Source organism: Tachysurus vachellii, chromosome 4, assembly GCF_030014155.1.
Source record: "Tachysurus vachellii isolate PV-2020 chromosome 4, HZAU_Pvac_v1, whole genome shotgun sequence".
NCBI lineage: Eukaryota > Metazoa > Chordata > Actinopteri > Siluriformes > Bagridae > Tachysurus > Tachysurus vachellii.
Window position 1 is genome coordinate 3,435,960 of NC_083463.1, and position 22,001 is coordinate 3,457,960.

The 22,001-nt window shown below is 41.0% G+C and overlaps 1 protein-coding gene across 1 annotated transcript in view; it reads right to left on the reverse strand.

Moving 5' to 3' along the window:
- Positions 1-12,588: 12,588 nt before the first annotated feature.
- Positions 12,589-22,001, reverse strand: part of LOC132844205 (vitamin D3 hydroxylase-associated protein-like) — a 23,283-nt gene continuing 13,870 nt past the window's right edge. Inside the window, exons 13-16 of the mRNA XM_060867420.1 lie at positions 18,142-18,181; positions 16,875-16,983; positions 16,500-16,645; positions 12,589-14,441 (exon numbers count right to left, since the gene is read on the reverse strand). Coding sequence (XP_060723403.1) covers positions 14,280-14,441; positions 16,500-16,645; positions 16,875-16,983; positions 18,142-18,181 — 457 coding nt within the window. The 3' untranslated portion in view covers positions 12,589-14,279. The remainder of the gene's footprint in view (positions 14,442-16,499; positions 16,646-16,874; positions 16,984-18,141; positions 18,182-22,001) is intronic.

The window sequence follows — 22,001 nt, forward strand, 5'->3', positions numbered from 1 at the left end:
GATCCACCCTTGAGCTGTATGCAAACACCCTGCAGGAACCAGAGAGTCAGATGTAAGGTTGCCAAGTGTTCCTAAAAGCTGCAGAAGAGAAGCTGAAACTTGACTTGATTATACAATATGAATCTTCATTGTTTGTTTACTGTAGATGTATTTAATGCTGTTGTTCTTGCAGTACAAAAAATGCTTTCATTGATGATGTTGATGTACAGACATACTGTACTGTAGTAGCTCTGAAGCAGGAAGTCAACTTACAAGAAGATAATATGCTGTTTGCGATTTAAAAGAGTCAACTCTCTTTAGTTAGTCAGATGACCTGACTCATCAAAAACAGCATGATATTTGAACTGTTCTTTCATCCAATCTGTGATCTCCAATTTTTGACATTCTGAAGAAAATAGATAGTAAGTAAGTAAGTTTATTTCTAAAGCACATTTTATTTCAGCTCTAGCTGATCAAGTTAAAATAGAAAGACAAATTAACACTCAAAAGGAAAAGCCTGTCAATACAGATGGGTTTTTAGCTGTATTTTAAAACCCCAACAGAAGACGCATTCTTTATACCGAGAGGAAGCTGGTTCTAGAGAGCGAGCGCAACTGTTGCAAAAGCTCTATCACCTTCAGATTTCAACCGCGATCGAGGAAACTGAAGAAGAGCTTAATTATTGGACCTGAGAGATCTGGGTGCTGAATAGTTCATAAAACAGATTGGTTCGTGGTCAGAAAATACAATGTCTTCAATGGTAATATCTTCAATAGAGAGACTAGAGGACAAAATAAGGTCTAGACCAGGGGACGGCAACCCGCGGCTCCGGAGCCGGAAGGGGCTCTTTCATCCCTCTGCTGCGGCTCCCTGTAGATTTGGAAAATAAATATTTTCATTCATTCATTCATCTTCTACCGCTTATCCGAACTACCTCGGGTCACGGGGAGCCTGTGCCTATCTCAGGCGTCATCGGGCATCAAGGCAGGATACACCCTGGACGGAGTGCCAACCCATCGCAGGGCACACACACACTCTCATTCACTCACACAATCACACACTAGGGAAAATTTTCCAGAGATGCCAATCAACCTACCATGCATGTCTTTGGACCGGGGGAGGAAACCGGAGGAAACCCCCCACTACAGTTTTTTCTACACTTTCCATAAAGGTAAAAAGCGATATATGCAGTGTTATCTTCATTTTAGATGTCAAAAGGGGTTTGTGACTCTCTGTTTTTTTTTTCTGTGGGAAACGGGTCCAAATGGCTCTTTGAGTGTTTAAGGTTGCCGACCCCTGGTTTAGAGTATGGCCATGGATGTGTGTAGCCTCCTGAACATGTTGAATGAAGCCAAACGAATCACAGATTCGGCTAAACTCAGTAACCAAGGGCTTACTGGGCAGACTACATGGATATTAAAGTCACCAAGCATGAGTAGACGGTCGTATAATGTCATAGCCTGAGACAAAATGTCTGCAAAGTTCACTGTAAAGTTTTTGTCCAGCCTGGGAGCCCTATAGACCAAGGCACACAGTACCGGAGAAGTAGTTGACGTAATTTCAACACATTGTAGTTCAAATGAGAGATAGTGCTTAACTGAGAAGGTCCTAAGTTGAAAGTGTTTATTAAAAACCAGAGCGACTCCTCCTCCTCGTCTTCCATCGCATCTAGGGGTGCTAAAATAGCAGCAGTCAGGTGGACAGTGTTCGCCAAAGATAGAAATCTCACCAGCTCCGAGGCATGTTTCAGTTAAATAAAAAGTGAGATATAACTCGGTGAGAGATAAAAAAATCGTTAAGAGTAAAAGACTTATTTGATACTGATCTGGCATTTATCAAAGCCAAGAATTTTTTATTCGATTTTCTCACTGGACGTAAATATGTTGGATAAAAAGTGACAAAATTGGCTACATGCCCAATCTACAAGACAGAGACCAACACAAGCAGGGGTGGTTTTATTGAGCTTATTTACTGTGAGCATTACTGTGTGTGTTTGTACTGTAGGTTTATCTACAGTCTCTGATGTGATTTTATGTACCCTATTTCGAAGCTAATCGCTAATTTACACTATTTAACACATGCTAAAACTTCTATATTAAGCTTTAAGATTGTTGCAGTGTACAGCAACATGTTTAGCAATTTTTTATAGAAATGGCGCGTTCAGCAGAGTTTTCTTATTTAGCACCTCACTCGCACGTGTTCTTTTTCCTATGCAGGTATGAGAGAGGTTTTTTTGATGTCGTTAAAGGTATGTTGGTTTAATTAGGAATAATTTATTTGTTTGTTTTATAAATAATTTGGGAATTCGATTTAGGGAGTGTATGTAATGTGATGTTTGTTAATCGCTACCTTCATGCTATAAGCTAGCATGATCTGGCAGAGGAGTTTCGGCTGTTTACAGATTCGGATTCTTTGTTACATTCTCATTTCTCATTTGCTTTTATTGATACCTCATGTTTATACACCGTGTGCACAGTGGGAAACGGAGGGATAAGAGAATATGCCTTTCAATGTGTGTATGCTACGTTTTCCCAATGTTACTTTTGTTAAAAGAATAAATCCAAATTAGGGCTGAAACGATTCCTCGAGTAATTCGAGTAACTCGATTACAAAAATTAATCGAGACAAATCCCTCTGCCTCGAAGCCTCGTACTCATTGTAAAGCTCATGTCACGTTCTTGTGCAATTATTTTGTGTGTGTGTGTGATAACGAGCTTACGTCAAAGCGTAAGGAGATGCGAGGAGTTAGCGGTCTTTTGATTTGAGGGCGCGTGCTAGTGCGCCCTTTTGCAGTTCCTGCAAAATAGAAGGGTGAGATAACAATGTCAATGAGCAAAGAGAAAAAAACAAACAGGAGAAAACGACAGAAAATGTCCAAGGTTTGGGACACCATGAGAGCGTCTGCTTCAAAGTGCAAAGCAAGCTTCAGTTGATATGTTGATATGCTTACCTTTCTTCATTGCAATCACATGTTCCTTTAAAGACTTTTAAAGCACACACGTTGAGTTCCTGTCCATGTTTTTTGTCTGTTAAATACCACAAAGCATTCCAAATTAGACAGTAAAGGCTTATGTTATGCCTGAGCTGTAGATTTAGAATCTTTTAGTTCTGAAAGTTAAGTTGCATGACTTAAAGGCAGTATTTTTGTGTTATTATTATTATTATTATTATTATTATTATTATTACTATTTTAATGTATGCATTAGTTTTGATACTTATTTCAAAGTAATTTGAAAGTAATTTATTTTTTTGTTTTTGCATCTCAGAAAAGGGCTCATTTAAAGCCCAGAATGTGCGGCATGCATTGCATACTATGCAAAATAAAATAAAAAAAAAAAGTTTTTTCTCAACCCCCCCCGGCTCTCAACCCCCCCGGCTCCACCTTCTTCATCCTCCCTGACTGCAGAAGACTTTGCTTCTTTCTACCAAGAGAAGATTGAGGAAATCTGCCGGACCTTCGCTTCAGCCCCGACTGCACTTACATCTCAGAGTATGGATTCCCCTACACCTTTGTCGCATTTCTCAACTGTAGCAGCAGAAGAGATTTTACAGCTCATCCAGTCTTGCAATCCTACCACCTGCCCATTGGATCCACTCCCTTCCACTATGCTCCAGACCATCTCGCAAGACCTTCTCCCCTTCATTTCCACTATCGTCAATAGATCCATAGCATCTGGTCAGGTACCAACTTCTTTCAAGAGAGCAATGGTTATTCCCATCCTAAAGAAACCTGCTCTGGATCCATCAGACATCAGTAACTACAGACCGATATCACTTCTCTCGTTTCTTTCAAAAATTTTCGAACGCATTGTCTATAATCAACTGTCTGTCTATCTCTCACAGAACAACCTCCAAGACCCCAACCAGTCTGGCTTTAAAGCAGCTCATTCCACAGAGACAGCCCTTTTGGATGTCTCTGAGAAACTACATGCTGCTAGATCAGCCAAACTGTCATCCGTCCTTATCCTCCTTGACCTTTCAGCAGCGTTTGATAAGGTCAACCACAAGATTCTCTTGTCCACCCTCAGGAGTCTTGGGATTTGTGGATCAGCTTGGGAATGGTTTGCTTCCTACCTGGAAGGACGCTCATATCAGGTAACATGGAGGGGAGTGACATCTGCTCCACGCAGACTCTCCACTGGTATCCCACAGGGCTCAGTACTTGGTCCTCTTCTTTTCTCCCTGTATACTCACTCTCTTGGTGAAGTTATTTCCTCACATGGTTTCTCTTACCACTGCTATGCTGATGATACTCAACTTATCTTCTCTTTCCCACCCGCAGATGCCACAGCTTCTGACCGGATCTCAGCATGTCTGGCAGAAATTTCATCATGGATGACTGCTCATCAGTTAAAGCTCAATCCCAGCAAAACTGAACTGCTGTTCATCCCAGGTGATTCATCCCCAGGTCATGATCTTGCTATATCCTTGCACAACGATCTGATCTCCCCTTCAGCCACCGCTCGCAACCTTGGGGTAACCATGGACAATCAACTGTCTTTTTCCTCTCCTGTTGCTAATGTGACTCGCTCATGTCGGTTTCTGCTCTACAACATTAGAAGGATTCGGCCATTTCTGTCCACACAGGCTGCTCAGGTACTTGTTCAGTCTCTTGTCATTTCTAGACTGGATTACTGCAATGCACTGCTGGCAGGTCTACCTATGAACGCAATCTGTCCTCTGCAAATGATCCAAAATGCAGCTGCATGGCTTGTTTTCAACATGCCAAAGTTCTCCACACCACCCCGCTGCTGCGATCCCTCCACTGGCTTCCGGTAGCTGCACGCATCAGATTCAAAACACTGATGCTGGCCTACAAAGCCAAAAATGGACCAGCTCCCTCTTACGTCAAAGCCCTCATCACTCCTTGCACTGCACCCCGCACCCTCCGATCTACAGTACCAGCACTGCTCGACTGGTTCCACCATCTCTCAGGGTAAGAGGCAAGTATACTACAAGACTCTTCTCTGTACTGGCACCAAGGTGGTGGAATGAACTTCCCCTAGAGGTCCGGACAGCTGAGTCACTGGATATTTTCAAGCAGCGGTTGAAGACCTACTTATTCAGGAAAAACTTCAACTAGCACAAAAAAAAAACAAAAAAAAAAACACCTTTGACACTTTTTCATTGTAACTCTGAACAAATGTTTTAAACTCATGGTATCTTAAGTATGTAACTTAGTGAGCCAGCATTAATGTATTCAATGTTAGAGATTTAAGCACTTATGTACGTCGCTCTGGATAAGGGCGTCTGCCAAATGCTGTAAATGTAAATGTAAATGATTGCTGTAAACGTCATGTATAGACTATCTTAAACTTTCTTGTCTCTTTGAATTTTAAATCACTCTGCATTTATATACATTGCTCCATTAAAACCTTAACATGTGGTGAACACAACTCTCCACTAAAAAAGTGAGGGGGACGAATTTACTTTTTATAAAAAGTGCGGGGGACATGTCCCCCGCGTCCCCCGCGTAATCTACGCCCCTGCTGTCAAGTGTCACACATTGAGAGTGACAGTCACGCATTCTGGTCTTTTCTCACGTTCTCCCGCCACACATCATATTTCTCACGCAGAAAAACTTTTGACTATTTATCATATATTTAATAAGCCACAGCACCTAAATGTATCAGTCCGCACCGCTGTCTCTATGGAACCGCGCAGGAATCAAGCGCTGGAGTTATTAGTCGAGCCTGACACTTATCAGCCAATCAAAAAAAGAGGCTCAATAGCCAATCAGAAAATAGCACTATTGTATCTGGGTAAGATTTAACGCAACAACCAATGAAAAAAAAAAAAACATATTCATTAGAGAGGGTATTTTAGATGGTCGGTTTGAACAAAACCTCAACACGAAACAGCTTGTCTCTGGACGGGACAAATGTCTGGGCTTGTGCTGAACTGTTTTATATGGGAGCAACATTACTAATGATAAAGGAGTCCAAAAAGGCAACAAACACTTATAATAAACACCACCAGTCATAATCTCTCTCTCTCTCTCTCACTCACACACACACACACACACACACACACACACAAATTAATAAATGGAAATTGAACAAATACTTTGTATTTGGTTAAATTGTGGTCAGTGATCCTTACAAAACACAACACCCCCATTATTGTTTATTTTATTTATTTATTTATTTATTTTATTTTTTGTAGGGGGTGTCACTGGGGGGTTGGAGATGTCACTCTTGCCTGTCTGGAAACGTAAGTTATTCAATATGTATTTAACAATGTTCATAGCCATAAAAAAATCTGCTTTACTGTATAAACTAATGTTATATGCGCAATTTAGGCTTTCAGTCAGTTAAACTGAGATTACCTCACGGCCAAGTGACAGCCGTGCTCCGACTTACGACAGATCCCAGATCAGTGAACAGGAGAGCACGCGTGGCATCTTTATCGTAGCTTGGAAGGAATTTTGTAAATGCTTTTTAAATATTACTTTTGTACATGTTAAATCTACTTTATTATAAATGATTTCTGTGTTAGATGCGGTTTTGATACGGCGGAGTTTACTTGATGGTAACGTATTTTGTTAGGACATCCAATTTCCCGCTCTACATTTTGTTTAACTTCGCTGTAAGGTAAATTTAACAGCAAACAAGATTCAGTCACTACGAGCATACTACATAATATATAGTTTTTTATTCAGGATTAAATTTAAATTCCTATACATCAGTACAGCTTATAGTTAGTTTGAAACCAGCGGTAATGTCTGAGGGCAGCTCAGGCTAAATAACCTTAAGGTTTGAAACTAAACATGTTCGACCGCTATTTTATTCGTGACACACCCAGGATAATTAGGATAATTTAGGAGCAATTCTTGGATAAAATGCCTTTTGACTGACATTAAAATTTTCTATGAAATTAGTTGATGGCAGCAAGCAGTGTTCCCTGGTGTGGCAGTTTCTACAGACTGTGGTGTATGGACATCCTGGGGAGGAGACACCAGCAGTAAGAGTTCTGTGAGGACTCATTTTTGCAGACAAACTGTAACTTGTTTTTTTGTTCTTTTTTTTATTATTATTACTGTGACCTGACTGCTTCATTGGATTCTGTGTTCTTTAACTTTTACACTGTTACATGAAATGTTTTCATATTTCACACATATTTAATTGGAAGTAAATTTTCCTGACTGCAGTCAGTTTGATGCATGTTCATTATTCTAAATTCTTCTATTTTTCTTATACAACGCTGCAATTACATTGCAATCGATGATTCTTATATCTTCGGATATTGATTTTTATGATTGTTTGTGTAAATGTTATGAAATGTTTTCATATTTCAAATTAGTATTTTATTAAGTTAATTTTTCTGATTAAGTCAGTTTTATGCTGTTTCCTTATTACATCTACATACTTTTTCTACTCTAATAATTGATGATTCTTACTGATGATTCTCATATCTTCAGACATTGAGGTTTTATTTAATCATTATGAAATGTTTTCATCTTTTAAATTTGTATTCTTAAAGTACATTTTTCTAACTGAAGTCAGTGATGCATTTACTGTGATATATAATACATTTTCATAGAAATTGTCTTAATGCTGAAATGGTAGAAATGTGTCCAATAACATTTCACTATTCATTATTTTTTTCAAAATTGTCCCTTTTAAATTTGATGCATTTAAATTTTTTGACCCAGCACTGGGTTGCCAAAATAACCCAAATTGGGTTGTTTTTAACCTAGCAGTTTTTAGAGTGTGCTCTCCGCTCTTCGGAAAGAAACCTGTTTAAAATCTCTGGGTGATAGGGCATTTTCTTCTGTAGCCCCAAGACTCTGGAATTCCTTGCCTGTTCGGATTAGGCAAGCAGAAACTCAGTGTCTTTAAATCCTCCCTCAAAGTTTATTTCTTTAGGGTAGCTTTTACTTGAAATTTTGCTTAGTGGTTAGCACGTTCGCCTCACACCTCCAGGGTTGGGGGTTCGATTCCCACCTCCGCCTTGTGTGTGTGGAGTTTGCATGTTCTCCCCGTGCCTCGGGGGTTTCCTCCAGGTACTCCAGTTTCCTCCTCCGGTCCAATGACATGCATGGTAGGTTGATTGGCATCTCTGGAAAATTGTCCGTAGTGTGTGAGTGTGTGAGTGAATGAGAGTGTGTGTGTGTGCCCTGTGATGGGTTGGCACTCCGTCCAGGGTGTATCCTGCCTGATGACGCCTGAGATAGGCACAGGCTCCCCGTGACCCGAGGTAGTTCGGATAAGCGGTAGAAAATAAATGAATGAATGAATGAATGAATGATTAACAAATGTGAAACCACTCACCCCTTCTGCTGTGCCAAGGTTTTTAACCCATCTCTCTGAATATAATGACATCATTGCTAAAATGACAGTTTTTCAACAGCAATACTAACTCAAAGAGATATGATGAATGCAAATTTTCCCTTAAGAAAACAGTCCCCAAAACCAATTTAAACCAGTTACAGGCTACAGTAAACAGACTGAGGAAGGAGCTCAATAATCTGTGTAACTCCTTGCCTGTTATATTTCACCAAGCCGCACAGCAAATCTGGCACAGTTAGAAAAACATGCATATTGGTCAGAATGTGTACTATCACAAATTTTAAATTAGTGATGAAGTGATGGTAAAGAATTACCAGCATCAATTGGAATGATGTCAGGTTTGCCACTGAAAGTGCCATGGGGTGCCCCCCTTTCCTCATGTGCACATCAGATATTCTATCCCAGTTAACTGACATTACACATAGGACTTCAAGCAGTGCCTGTTTCCTCTCTAACTTATTGGCAGTTCTAGTATTGACTTTCTGATTTAACACTCCAGACAAAGTGTCAGGCAAACACACAGTTAACAAGACACATGTATCACCATCTGTAAATGTGTATATGTCTGCATATTCCTCCAAAACTTTAAGAAAATCTAATGGATCTTGTTTGACAGGATCAAATTTGCCAATACATTTAATCACAGCTTCTCACTGGGATTAAACCCTCTGACCTTAGTAGAGGTCACTGGTTCCTCCTCTCCTTCACTAGCACGCATAGTTGTAGTTGAGTGAATTGGTGCCATAGGGAATCTAACTGTACAGTCAGAGTATTGATTACTGACTGACTGAGAAACTCTTTCTGAGCTCTTTTCCAGCATTTCAGGATCTTGATTACACAACATGCCACATACAGATGTCTTACTGGTGCTTGTCTTAGTTGTGCCATTTTTTATCGGAAATTGACAAGCAGACTTTGCTTCTTCCAAATCTTTAAACAAAAGATGAACTAAGCATGCTATTGTTAGTTCTAAGGAATGCAATCTCATTCTGAATCCTAACCTTTTCTTCTTTTTCAGAGCACTTCACAAGCCTGGTAATCTCTTTTAGAGATTATCACTTCATCTAGTCTAGAATGCAGTTGCTCATTTTCAGCCTTTAATGCATTTTGAGTCTTCCTAGTGACTTTGTATGATGCAAGACCTTCTTGCAGTGCATTATTCCAAGATTATGGAAAGTATTATGTGTACGCCTGACTAAAGAAATACGTTTTTAATCTACATTTAAAATGGGAAAGTGTGTCTGAGCCCCGAACACTGGAAGATCAAGAAGACTATTCCAAAGTTTTTGAGCTAAATACAAAAACGTTCTGCTGCCTTTAGTAGACTTTGATATTCTGGGAACTACCAGAAGTCCTGAGTTTTGTGATCTCAGAGAGCGTGAAGGATTGTAGCGTGTTAGAAGACTCGTTAGATACATGTGAGATAAACTATTAAGAGCCTTGTACGCAGCAGTTTGTAATCAGAATTTAACAACAGAACATTACAGGTCATTAAATGGCCTTTAACATTAACAGGCCTTTTATCTCTTTAACACACTCAGTTCATTTAGACAATTTAGATATTTCATCTGGTTTTGATGAGATATATAACTGTGTATCGTCAGCATAACAGTGGAAACTAATCCCATGCCTTCTAATGATGTTCCGTAAGGGAAGAATGTATATCGAGAAAAGCAGAGGTCCTAGAACTGATCCTTGAGGGACCACATAATTAACTAGATGCCAATGAACTGGAGGATTCACCATTTAATTCCACAAAGTGGTCAATCAGACAGGTAGGATCTAAACCAACTTAAAGCCTGTCCCTGAATACCTGTGTAATTTTGTAAGCGATCTAGGAGAATCTATAGTGTCGAATGCAGCACTAAGGTCAAGTAGAACTAATAGTGACATGCAGTTTTGGTCCAAAACTATGAAAAAGTAATTTGTAACTTTAACAAGTGCAGTTTCTGTGTTATGATGTGGCCTGAAACCTGACTGAAACTCTTCAAAGATATTGTTCTCCTGTAAGAAGGAGCTCAGTTGAACAGACACAACCTTTTTAGTATTTTAGACATAAACGAAAGCTGTGAAATAGGTCTGTATTTTGATAGTTCATTAGGATCTAAATTAGGTCTCTTAATGAGGGGCTTAATAACTGCCAACCTGAAGGATTTAGGGACGTGACCTAAAGACAGTGAGGAGTTAATATTATTAAGAAGAGGCTCACCAGCTGTATATAACACTTCTTTTAGCAATTTAGATGGAATGGGATCTAACACACATGCTGTTGATTTAGCTGTAGTAATAAGTTTATCTACTGTAGCTCTTCCTATACAGTATCTGTAAAGCACTGTAATTGTGAGTGTAAAGATTTAGGTGAGACTGGGTCACGAGATGCTCTCAAGGGTTGAACTTCAACAATTTTTTTCCTGATACTTTTAATTTTATCAGTGAAGAATCGTGTCTGTTCTAGCCTTCTTTAATCGGATGGGGCAACAGTGTCTAATGTGCTAGTAAAGATAGTAACTATCTAGATAGTTTGTGTTTAAGGGTATAGTAAGAACTTGAGACAGATCAGGCAGGTTTTTTGTGAATCTGTCTTTAGTGGTCAGAATAAAAGTTCTACCGAGTCGATAATGTGGTGAGACATGGTTAATTTTTCTACATGTGATGTGTACAGTATGAGGTAATGGTCTGTGATGTCATCACTATGACCTTTCATACATGACAGAAATGAATACAACTAACTACATTTCTATTCAACATTGCATTTATCTTCACTGAGGTCAACTGAGGTTAAATTCCTTCTCTATGTACATTTACACCATTTTGCAGATGTTTCTCTATCAGTGAATAGATCCTGATTCTGGTCCACTAGGTTATGGACACCTTTAGTCTAAAAAATCTGTTTAGAGGAAATATAGTATGTGCAGATAAACAGACATACAGACAAAGTCAGTAAGTTAGTTATTAAGTGCCAGTTTTAGTACTTCAAAAAGTGTCAGCAATGTGGGGATAAAAACAGACCCAAATGCAGGATAGCTAAAATAAACAGATTTATTAACTTAAAAAACTCAAAACAGGAACACAGACAAAACCAGGCTGTAGAGAGTCACGATGGAGCTCAAATCAACACCAGCGTTATTGTTGACAGCTTTCTCTGCCTGTCCGACCTCCTTCTCTCTCTTCTCTCTGGCTCTCTGCAGTTTCCTCTTCACCTTCTGTTGTTCTCTCCATTTCAGCAGCAAAACACTGACACCAGCAGAACAGAGCAGAGCCACTGCTACACTCTTCCACTCACCATCCATGTCTCAGCTCACCTCCTCCTACCCGTTCCTCCTGCTACACTCACTATTAACACCCCCCCCCCCCACACACACACACACACACACACACACACATGCCCAACCAATGCTCAAGTCTTCACAAGAGTCGGCTCTTTTATGTATCATTTTATGAGTCTGACACTCATTTTTTAAAATTTGTTAAAATTGCCATATAAATCAATCTGAATTACAGAACTGATTCAATTTGTTGATGCAAACTGATATAAATTTGAAATGATTTATTTATATATTTAAATTTTACACAAACTGAATGAAAGACATTCATTCATTCATTCATTCATCTTCTACCGCTTATCCGAACTACCTCGGGTCACGGGGAGCCTGTGCCTATCTCAGGCGTCATCGAGCATCGAGGCAGGATACACCCTGGACGGAGTGCCAACCCATCGCAGGGCACACACACACTCTCATTCACTCACGCAATCACACACTACAGACAATTTTTCAGAGATGCCAATCAACCTACCATGCGTGGGGGCAGTGGTGGCTCAACTGGTTAAGGCTCTGAGTTGTTGATCGGGGTTCAAGGCCCAGCACAGCCAAGCTGCCACTGCTGGGCCCTTGAGCAAGGCCCTCAACCCTCCCTGCTCCAGGGGCGCTGCATCATAGCTGCCCCTGCACCCTGACCCCAACCTCCTCAGTTGGGGTATGTGAAAAGAATTCCACTGTACTGTAATGTATATGTGGCGATAATAAAGGCTTCTATGCCCCATTCTATTCTATGCCTTTGGACCGGGGAGGAAACCGGAGTACCCGGAGGAAACCCCCGAGGCACGGGGAGAACATGCAAACTCCACACACACAAGGCGGAGGCGGGAATCGAACCCCTAACCCTGGAGGTGTGAGGCGAACGTGCTAACCACTAAGCCACCGTTCATATGGAGCTCATATGAAAAACACTCAGGGCTTTAAGAATTTGTAGTGTTTCATGAGTACTTGTTTTTCCCTAAAATACTAGGGGCAAAAATGAAGAAATCCCCCAGACAGAACATGTTGATTGGCATTTATTAACATCTGCATTTTGGTTTCATCACACGAGTCACTTCTGTTCATATGAAACATTTACACATGATTTTACTGAAATATCTGTTATATTTTTTTCTAATATCCATCTCCAAATATTTGTTTTTGTGATCGCAGCAAATGAACTTAAGTGATATTTCAATAAATTTTCTCAGTTGTGTAGGAATTATGATGCTGTAAAACAAACGATTTTTCAGCCCTCAGTTCACGTTACTTGCTACTTCAAGTTAGTTCCCGTTTAACGTGCAAAACTAAAAGAAAAACTATTCACCATGAGCTGTTAAATATAAGCTTGTTTTAATGCTTTAGAGACATTAAGGAGAATTTTTTCAGGATATTTATACATGGCTTGATTAAAATATCACAAAAAAAAGCAATATTCGTAGTGAATATTCATGGATGAATAAACAAAGAAATGACTCAAAGGGTTAAATTTTATTTGTTCTGATCTGCTAATCAGGATCGTTAAAGGAATAAAAGAAAAGGTGTTTGACCATCAAACACACACCATTTACACCAACAGCTCTGTACTGGAATTTGTTACACCATATTAAACGATCATTCTACAACAGCATCTCCAGCGGTTGTTCTGTCTTTAACAACAATGACAGGTTTATATTAATGCATATGTTATGTTCTATGATAACAGCTCATTTACATGGACTGTATAAAGGGTGAACTACACGATCAAATAATCAGTTAAATACATCATAATCATGAAAGAAAACTGGATAAATGTTATGATTTTTTTTTTTGTAAAAAGACTTTAGTTTATGCAAGTGTCAGTTTTTATTTATTTATTTTTAACAAGTAAAGCAGATATAGCTTCACAGATGATAACACCACAATGTTGACTACACTTAGGGTTGGTGGTGGGTCATAGGTTAAGGATCTGAGTTACTGGTCAGAGTTTTGTGCCCCAGTGCTGCCAAACTGCCAACAGGCCCTTGACCAAGACCCTTTGCCCCTTTTCCACCAAAAAGAACTGGGTGCTGGTTCAGAGCTAGCACTGGTGCTGGTTCAAAGTTGGTTCCACTGGTGAACCTTCTAAGAACCGGTTTGCCTTTCCACTGGCTAGAGAGCCGTCACAGAGCCGAGTCTACACGTGTCACGTTACACAGCAACGTTAGCGCAGCAGCAGCAAACACAAACACAACAATGGCAGATGTTGCTTTACTGTTAATGCTTATTGCTTTGTGAACCTACATTAACACCCAAACGCGGCGAATGCAACGTGTACGTGCAGCTCCATGTAATCTGTATAAACGGAGGTTGTAATCGAGAAAGTACATAACGTTATTTTATCATTAACACAGAAAAAAGTTAGCCTTAGCATGTAGCTACTTACTATCATGTGTGCTGATAATGTATCATATTGCGGTAAAGTAAAAGTGTGTTAAACATTAGTATACTTAAGGTACATTATCAAATGCGCTAACAGCAGCCCCGCCCCCAGCCCCTACTTAAGGTACATTTACAAATGCGCTAACAGTAGCCCCGCCCACAGCTCCGCCCACAGCCCCTGACACAAGCGGTTCTTAAGTCTAGACCAGCAACGTTTTGGTGCTTCTTAAGAACCACTTTTCCTGGTTCAGAGCCGGTGCTTTGGCTGTCGAAAAAGAAAGAACTGGTTCTAAATTAGGCTCCGAACCAGCACTCAAACTGCCTCGGTGGAAAAGGGGAAGTGGTGTGTTTTTGAGTGCTTGTTCTTAGCACAGAGCTTTTCCACTTCTCTCATAAGCCGTAAACACATCTCTTCCTGCCAGGGTCGAGCCACACACTGCACTGCTACTGGCAGACCCACACCGCCTCGTATGGCCTGTAACACACACACAAACACACACAATTATACACTTTCCTATCTATTCAATGCTAGCAAGAACTTTTATTGTCTCAGTTTATTTACACACAGTATGTTATCTGAACCTGTGTGAAATAATAACAATAATTATTTTTACATTTACAGCATCCTTATCCAGAGAGACTTAGTGATATGTAGTTTTTCATGAATAAATTATGGATTTTTATAGTTTATAATTAATAAAGTTTTAATCCAAGTGTGTGGTGAAGAGGTACAGTAGGTCTTCAGACTTTGTTTATAGACAGTCAGCTGTTTAATTCCTCAAATCCTGGCAGATGATGGATCCAGACATGTTAGAGCAGAGAGTGATAACAGATTCAAGTTAGATGATGAAGTGTACCAATGGGGTGATTTTGGAGAACTTGGGGAGGTTGAGAATAAATTCTGCAGCTGCATAATGGATTGGCTATTAGGATGACTGGATTCTTTATGTTACATGGATGAACATGTTTACTTCTACTGTTAGGCTGCTTAATAGCACACTGAAATGAGCATGACAATGTTCCTGTGCACAAAGCACACAGCTCTATGAAGACATGGCGTGGAGGTTAAGGTTGGTGTGGAAGAACTGGAGTGTCCTCACCAGAGCCCTGACTCTGACTTATCCTCAGTGAACATCTTTAGGATGAACTGGAACTTCCATCGCGCAACTCCATCTCTGATCTCACTAGTGCTCTTATTGAACTGCTAAATGCTGTAAATGAACATGTGAATGAACCCAAATCCTCCCAGCCACACCCCAACTTCTAATGAAAAGGTTCAGTTCAGTTCAGAAGAGATTATTATAACAGTAAAGGAGGAATAAATCTAGAGAAATATATTCAACGAGCAAATATGGCTGTGATATTCAGGGGTGCACAAACTTGTGTCACATAAAAGGCCCAGAATAGACTTCTAGTCAAGGTGCACATCAGTTTTGCTCTGTGGTTAGGGCACTCGCCTACTAATATGAAATTCCACAACCAGCAAATTACCACTTTTGGGTCCTTGCGCAAGATGCTTAAGCCTCAATGTCTCATGAGTCAAATAAGTAAAAAAAATCTGAATTTAAAATCCACTCCTATTGAAGATGTCATGCCAGATTCTAGAGGTTTTTTTTTTGGAAAAAAAAGTAAAAAAGAAACAAGTCTGTGTGTAAGCAACATTGGGTATCACAATCGATTACGTCTTGCGTCTGTTTGCGTTTCTATGTGTGTGTTGCCTCCTTATTTGGTGAACTTTATCTATTCAACAAATCTTTCTGAAAATTACGTGTGAGAATCCTAAAAAAGTTGATTAAAAACGTATACATGCTGCCACCTTGTGGGCAAGATTCAAAATATTAACTGGCTGTAAACTGATATAATGTACTACTGCATTAAAACTACTACTGCGCACTACTGCATTAAAACTACTACTGCGCACTACTGCATTAAAACTACTACTGCGCACTACTGCATTAAAACTACTGTGTACTACTGCACAACCTCTGTAGTTTATTCCTTTCCTGTCTCTGTAGTTTCCTGGTTTCTGGTCTCTGTAACTGTTTTTGTTTGTTTGTTTGTGGTGTCTGTAGTTTACTAATCTCATGACTCGTAGTTTCTTAGTTCCTCGTCACCATATTTTCTTAGTTTCCACCCCTGTTGTTTCATGTACACAAGTACTTTGACTTACACACTGCATAATACTAGCAGATGCAATGTTTTGTTCCTGTGTAGTGTATTTATCCTGCATGTGTGTTTCCCTGTCTCCATAATCTCAGTAGGCTCCCAGTCTCTGCAGGCTCCCAGTCTCTGCAGGCTCCCAGTCTCTGCAGGCTCCCAGTCTCCACAGTTTATTGGCTTCCTGCCACTGTACCGTCTGCCACAATTTTCCCAAGTTCTTGTCCCCATACTTTCTTAGTTTCATGCACACTTTGTAGTACTTTGACACACATGCTGCATATACAAACAGTGCTTTCTTCCAGTGTAATTCTTTTATCCTGAATATCTGCATCTAAATCCAGTTAGTTTCCTGTCTCTGTAGCTTCTTAGTCACCTTGATAAAGGTCTTGTCCCAGAGGTCGCCGTAGTTCCCGGTGTAGTGTTTTAGCTGTTCTTCATCCTCATCCGTGACTTCGGTGACAGGAACGACTCCAACAGGGAAGTTGAGCACGTTGTACAAAGCTGTGTAAGTCAGAGCACCTGAACACACACACAGACACAAACACAGACACAACATAAGCCAGATGATTGCACAAAAAAATCGCTTACTGAAGTTTTTTTTAAGTTAAAGTTACAGATCAGTGTAAAAGTTAAACCTAAAGTTCAAATCAATACAACCAGTTGATGGTCGGAGTCCATCTGATATTCCCAGTCTGATTTGATTAGCCCCACCCCTGAGCTCTAAATAAGGCAGATATCAATACGTTACTGCTTTGTTTTCCGGTGTAGTTGAAGTTATAAGCTGGTCCCAGCATGGGGCAGAGCAGAACATCCAGCTCCAGCTTCTCCCACTGAGCCAACGTCTCCTGGATATAACCCTACAAACACAAACAACAAGCTCTTAAGTTCCTGCTAACATTAAACACGTTCACAGCGGCAGGGAAATAATCTTTGACATCATCTCATTTTAACATGCTGTTATCACGTAAAGTCAAAACCAAGGTTATGTTCAAGTTCACATCTTTGAGACAGCAGGTGAACTTTGGTTTCCTCTTGACTCTGTTTGTCCATGTTGAACGTCTTCCTCATGTCTCACTCCACAGTGGTGTTAATACTAGGGATGTACCGATCCGATATTTTGGATCGGTATCAACGCCGATCCAAGCATTTTGAGTGGATCGGGTATCGGTGGTGCGTGACCGATCCTAATCCGATACCCGTGGTCATGGGCGTCGGAACCATTATATGTGGGTGGGACAGGACACACCCACTTTTTAAGACCAATAATATTGGACCCACCCACTTTTACTGTCTCTATTCAGCGCATGTCTTTTTTTATATTACTTTTCAGAGCGCCGCCAGTCGAATCCATTCTGCTTGAGGAATTCTCTAACAAATTAAACTCCATTCCGTGTTTTACCCACAGCATTGAACACGCTCCTGCTTCCTGACATCCATGGGAACCATTATATATGTGTGGGACAGGACACGCCCACTTTTTATTTACTTCAGACGCTCATGGCCGTGGTGGTTGATTAATGAACAGCAAACATCATAGATTATTGCTTAAACTTATAAGAAAAATACACTTATGTTAAATTACATGAATGAAAATAAATAATATAAATAATACATTTTATAGGAAATATGTTGCACAACCGCCTGATCTAAAAGTAAACACTCAGGACTTCAAGAATTTGTAGGTTTTATTACGATTTCTGTTTGTAATGTTTGTATGTTCAGAGTAAATGTTGATATCAAATACGAGTGTTTGTTCATCTAAAAAGCAGCTCAGATTTCTCTTCAACACTAAAATTCAGTGTAAGATTCTCAACAGAGGGACAAACACACGTCTAAAACACACTGAAAGAACGACAGAGTCCTGACTCACTTTAGATCAGACTCACAGACACAACATTAGATGATTCTTTATATCTTTATCATTCCACTTTCTCAGTCTCGTGGTAAAAAGAATTAAATGTGTTTCACAATGAGGAGAAACTGGTGTGTTGTGAGAATTCACACACATACTGTACCTCAGCCTCTGAGTGTTGCTTCCACAGATCTGCTACACTGCTGCAAATCACACAAGTATGTGCGCGCACACAAACACACACACACACACACACACGCACACACAAACACGCGCGCACACGTAAACACAACACACACACACACACAACACACACGCACACACAAACACGCGCGCACACGTAAACACAACACACACACACGTAAACACACACAAACAACACAACACACACGCACACAAACACACACGCACGCACGCACGTGCACGCACACACACAAACAATGAGAAACAACTAGAAAAGAAATTGAGCTAATCATGATTAGGTTTCATTTTTGACAGATGTTTCATCTTATTAGCTGTTAAACAGATCGTTTTGTTCTCCTGCAGCACCACCATTAATCTCTGCAGGATTCCGTTTTCTCCACAAAATTTTCCATGTTTTTCTATTAAATCAGTAAAAATCACAAGCACAGGATTCTTTCTATGACAGCTGTACTCAAGTCCCATATGGATCTGACTGGGCTTAAATGTGAAATCTTGGGTAATACTGAAAATCTGCTTGATTTTGCTTGATCTGGTCATTACACGTAATGAAATCGCTCAGATTTTGTGACGCTACATTACCCATCAGCCACTGCACCTCATTGGACCATGTCACATGACCTGTTTTACATTTTGAGTGCAGCTATCAGCTACTGAGCAATAAAATCATATATATTTTAAGGTAAATATAAACTTAAAGGTAAAGGTACATCGCTAAAAATATGACATTTACCTAGAAATCTAAATTTCTAGGTAAATAATCTAGCCATGGGGGTCACAGTCCAGTGACTTCTGTGCCGGTCCCAAGCCCGGATAAATAGAGAGGGTTGCGTCAGGAAGGGCATCCGGCATAAAACATTGCCAAATCTAACCATGCGAGTTGTCAGTAAGAATTTCATACCGGATCGGTCGAGGCCCGGGTTAACAACGACCGCCATCGGCGCCGTTGACCTACAGGGCGCCGGTGGAAATTGGGCTACTGTTGGTCGAAGGAGTAGAGGAGGGAGGAGAGTGCACAGACAGAGAGAGAAGAGGGAAGGTAAGAGTGTAGGACTGAGAATAGGGACTCTGAATGTTGGTACTATGACAGGGAAAGGTAGAGAGCTGGCTGATATGATGGAGAGAAGGAAGGTGGATATACTGTGTGTACAGGAGACCAAGTGGAAGGGTAGCAAGGCTCGTAGTATAGAAGCAGGATTCAAGCTGTTTTATTATGGTGGGGATAGTAAGAGAAATGGGGTAGGTGTGGTCCTGAAGGAGGAGTTTGTGAGGAATGTTCTGGAGGTGAAGAGAGTGTCAGACAGGGCGATGAGTCTGAAGTTAGAGATTGAAGGGGTGATGTTGAATGTTGTTAGTGGTTATGCCCCGCAGGTAGGTTGTGAGTTAGAGGAGAAAGAGAGATTCTGGTGTGAATTCGATGAGGTGATTGAGAGTATTCCCACGGGTGAGAGAGTGGTGATAGGAGCGGATTTTAATGGACATGTTGGTGAGGGGAACACAGGTGATGAGGAGGTGATGGGCAAGTTTGGAGTTAAGGAAAGGAACCTTGAAGGACAGATGGTAGTAGACTTTGCTAAGAGGATGAACATGGCTGTGGTTAACACGTATTTTCAGAAGAGGGAGGAACATAGAGTGACTTACAAGAGTGGAGGTAGGAGAACACAGGTAGACTACATCCTTTGTAGAAGAGGCAATCTGAAAGAGATTAGTGACTGTAAAGTGGTAGTGGGAGAGAGTGTAGCCAGACAGCATAGGATGGTGGTGTGTAGGATGACTCTGATGGTCTGTAAGAGGAAGAGGTCAAAGATAGAGAAGAAAACTAAGTGGTGGAAGCTGAAAAAGGAGGAATGTTGTGAGGAATTTAGACAGAAGTTGAGGCAGGCTCTGGGTGGTCAGGTAGTGCTGCCGGATGACTGGGAAACTACAGCAGAAGTGATCAGGGAGACAGGGAGAAAGGTGCTGGGTGTGTCATCTGGAAGGAGGAAAGAAGATAAGGAGACTTGGTGGTGGAATGAGGAAGTTCAGGATAGTATACAGAGGAAGAGATTAGCCAAGAAGAAGTGGGATATGGACAGGACTGAAGAGAATAGACAGGAATACAAGGAGTTACAGCGCAGAGTGAAGAGGGAGGTGTCTAAGGCCAAGCAGAAGGCATATGATGAGTTGTACACTAGGTTAGACACTAGAGAAGGAGAGAAGGACTTGTACAGGTTAGCTAGACAGAGGGATCGAGATGGGAAGGATGTGCAGCAAGTTAGAATTATTAAGGATAGAGATGGAAGGGTGCTCACAAGTGAGGAGAGTGTACAGAGGAGATGGAAGGAATACTTTGAGGAGCTGATGAATGAGGAAAATCAGAGGGAAAAAAGAGTAGAAGGGGTGAACTCTGTGGAACAGGAAGTAGATAAGATTAGAAAGGATGAAGTCAGGAAGGCCTTGAAGAGGATGAAAAGTGGAAAGGCAGTTGGTCCTGACGACATCCCGGTAGAGGTCTGGAAGTGTCTAGGAGAGGCAGCAGTGGAATTTTTAACTAGTTTGTTCAACAGGGTATTAGAAAGTGAGAGGATGCCTGAGGAATGGAGGAGGAGTGTGTTAGTGCCGATCTTTAAGAATAAGGGTGACGTGCAGAGTTGCAGCAACTATAGGGGGATAAAGTTGATGAGCCATACAATGAAGTTGTGGGAAAGAGTAGTGGAAGCTAGGTTAAGGAAGGTGGTGGAAATTTGTGAGCAGCAGTATGGCTTCATGCCGAGAAAGAGCACAACAGATGCAATTTTTGCTCTGAGAATGTTGATGGAGAAGTATAGGGATGGTCAGAGGGAGTTGCACTGTGTGTTTGTAGACTTAGAGAAAGCGTATGACAGGGTGCCAAGAGAAGAGCTGTGGTACTGTATGAGGAAGTCAGGAGTAGCAGAGAAGTATGTCAGAGTGGTGCAGGACATGTATGAGAGGAGCAGGACAGTGGTGAGGTGTGCTGTAGGTCAGACAGAGGAGTTTACAGTGGAGGTGGGACTGCATCAGGGATCGGCTCTGAGCCCCTTCCTGTTTGCTATAGTGATGGACCAGTTGTCAGAGGAGGTCAGACAGGAGTCTCCTTGGACGATGATGTTTGCAGATGACATTGTGATCTGTAGTGAGAGCAGGGAGCAGGTGGAGGAAAACCTGGAGAGGTGGAGGTTTGCGCTGGAGAGAAGAGGAATGAAAGTCAGTCGTAGTAAGACTGAGTACATGTGTGTGAATGAAAGGGAGGGAAGTGGAACAGTAAGGTTACAGGGTGAAGAGGTGAAGAAGGTACAGGAGTTTAAGTACTTGGGGTCAACAGTCCAGAGTAATGGAGAGAGTGGGAAAGAAGTAAAGAAGCGAGTGCAGGCAGGTTGGAGTGGGTGGAGAAAGGTGTCAGGAGTTCTGTGTGATAGGAAAATATCAGCAAGAATCAAGGGGAAGGTGTACAGGACAGTGGTGAGACCGGCCATGCTGTATGGTTTAGAGACAGTGACACTGAAGAAGAGACAGGAGTCAGAGCTTGAGGTAGCCGAACTGAAGATGTTGAGGTTCTCTTTGGGTGTGACAAGATTGGACAGGATTAGGAACGAGTACATCAGAGGGACAGCCCATGTTGGACGTTTGGGGGACAAAGTTAGGGAGGCGAGATTAAGATGGTTTGGACATGTTCAGAGGAGGGAGAGTGAGTATATTGGTAGGAGAATGTTGGACATGGAGCTGCCAGGCAGGAGGCAAAGAGGAAGGCCAAAGAGGAGGTATATGGATGTAATTAATGAGGATATGAAGCTAGTGGGTGCAAGTGTTGAGGATGCAGAAGAT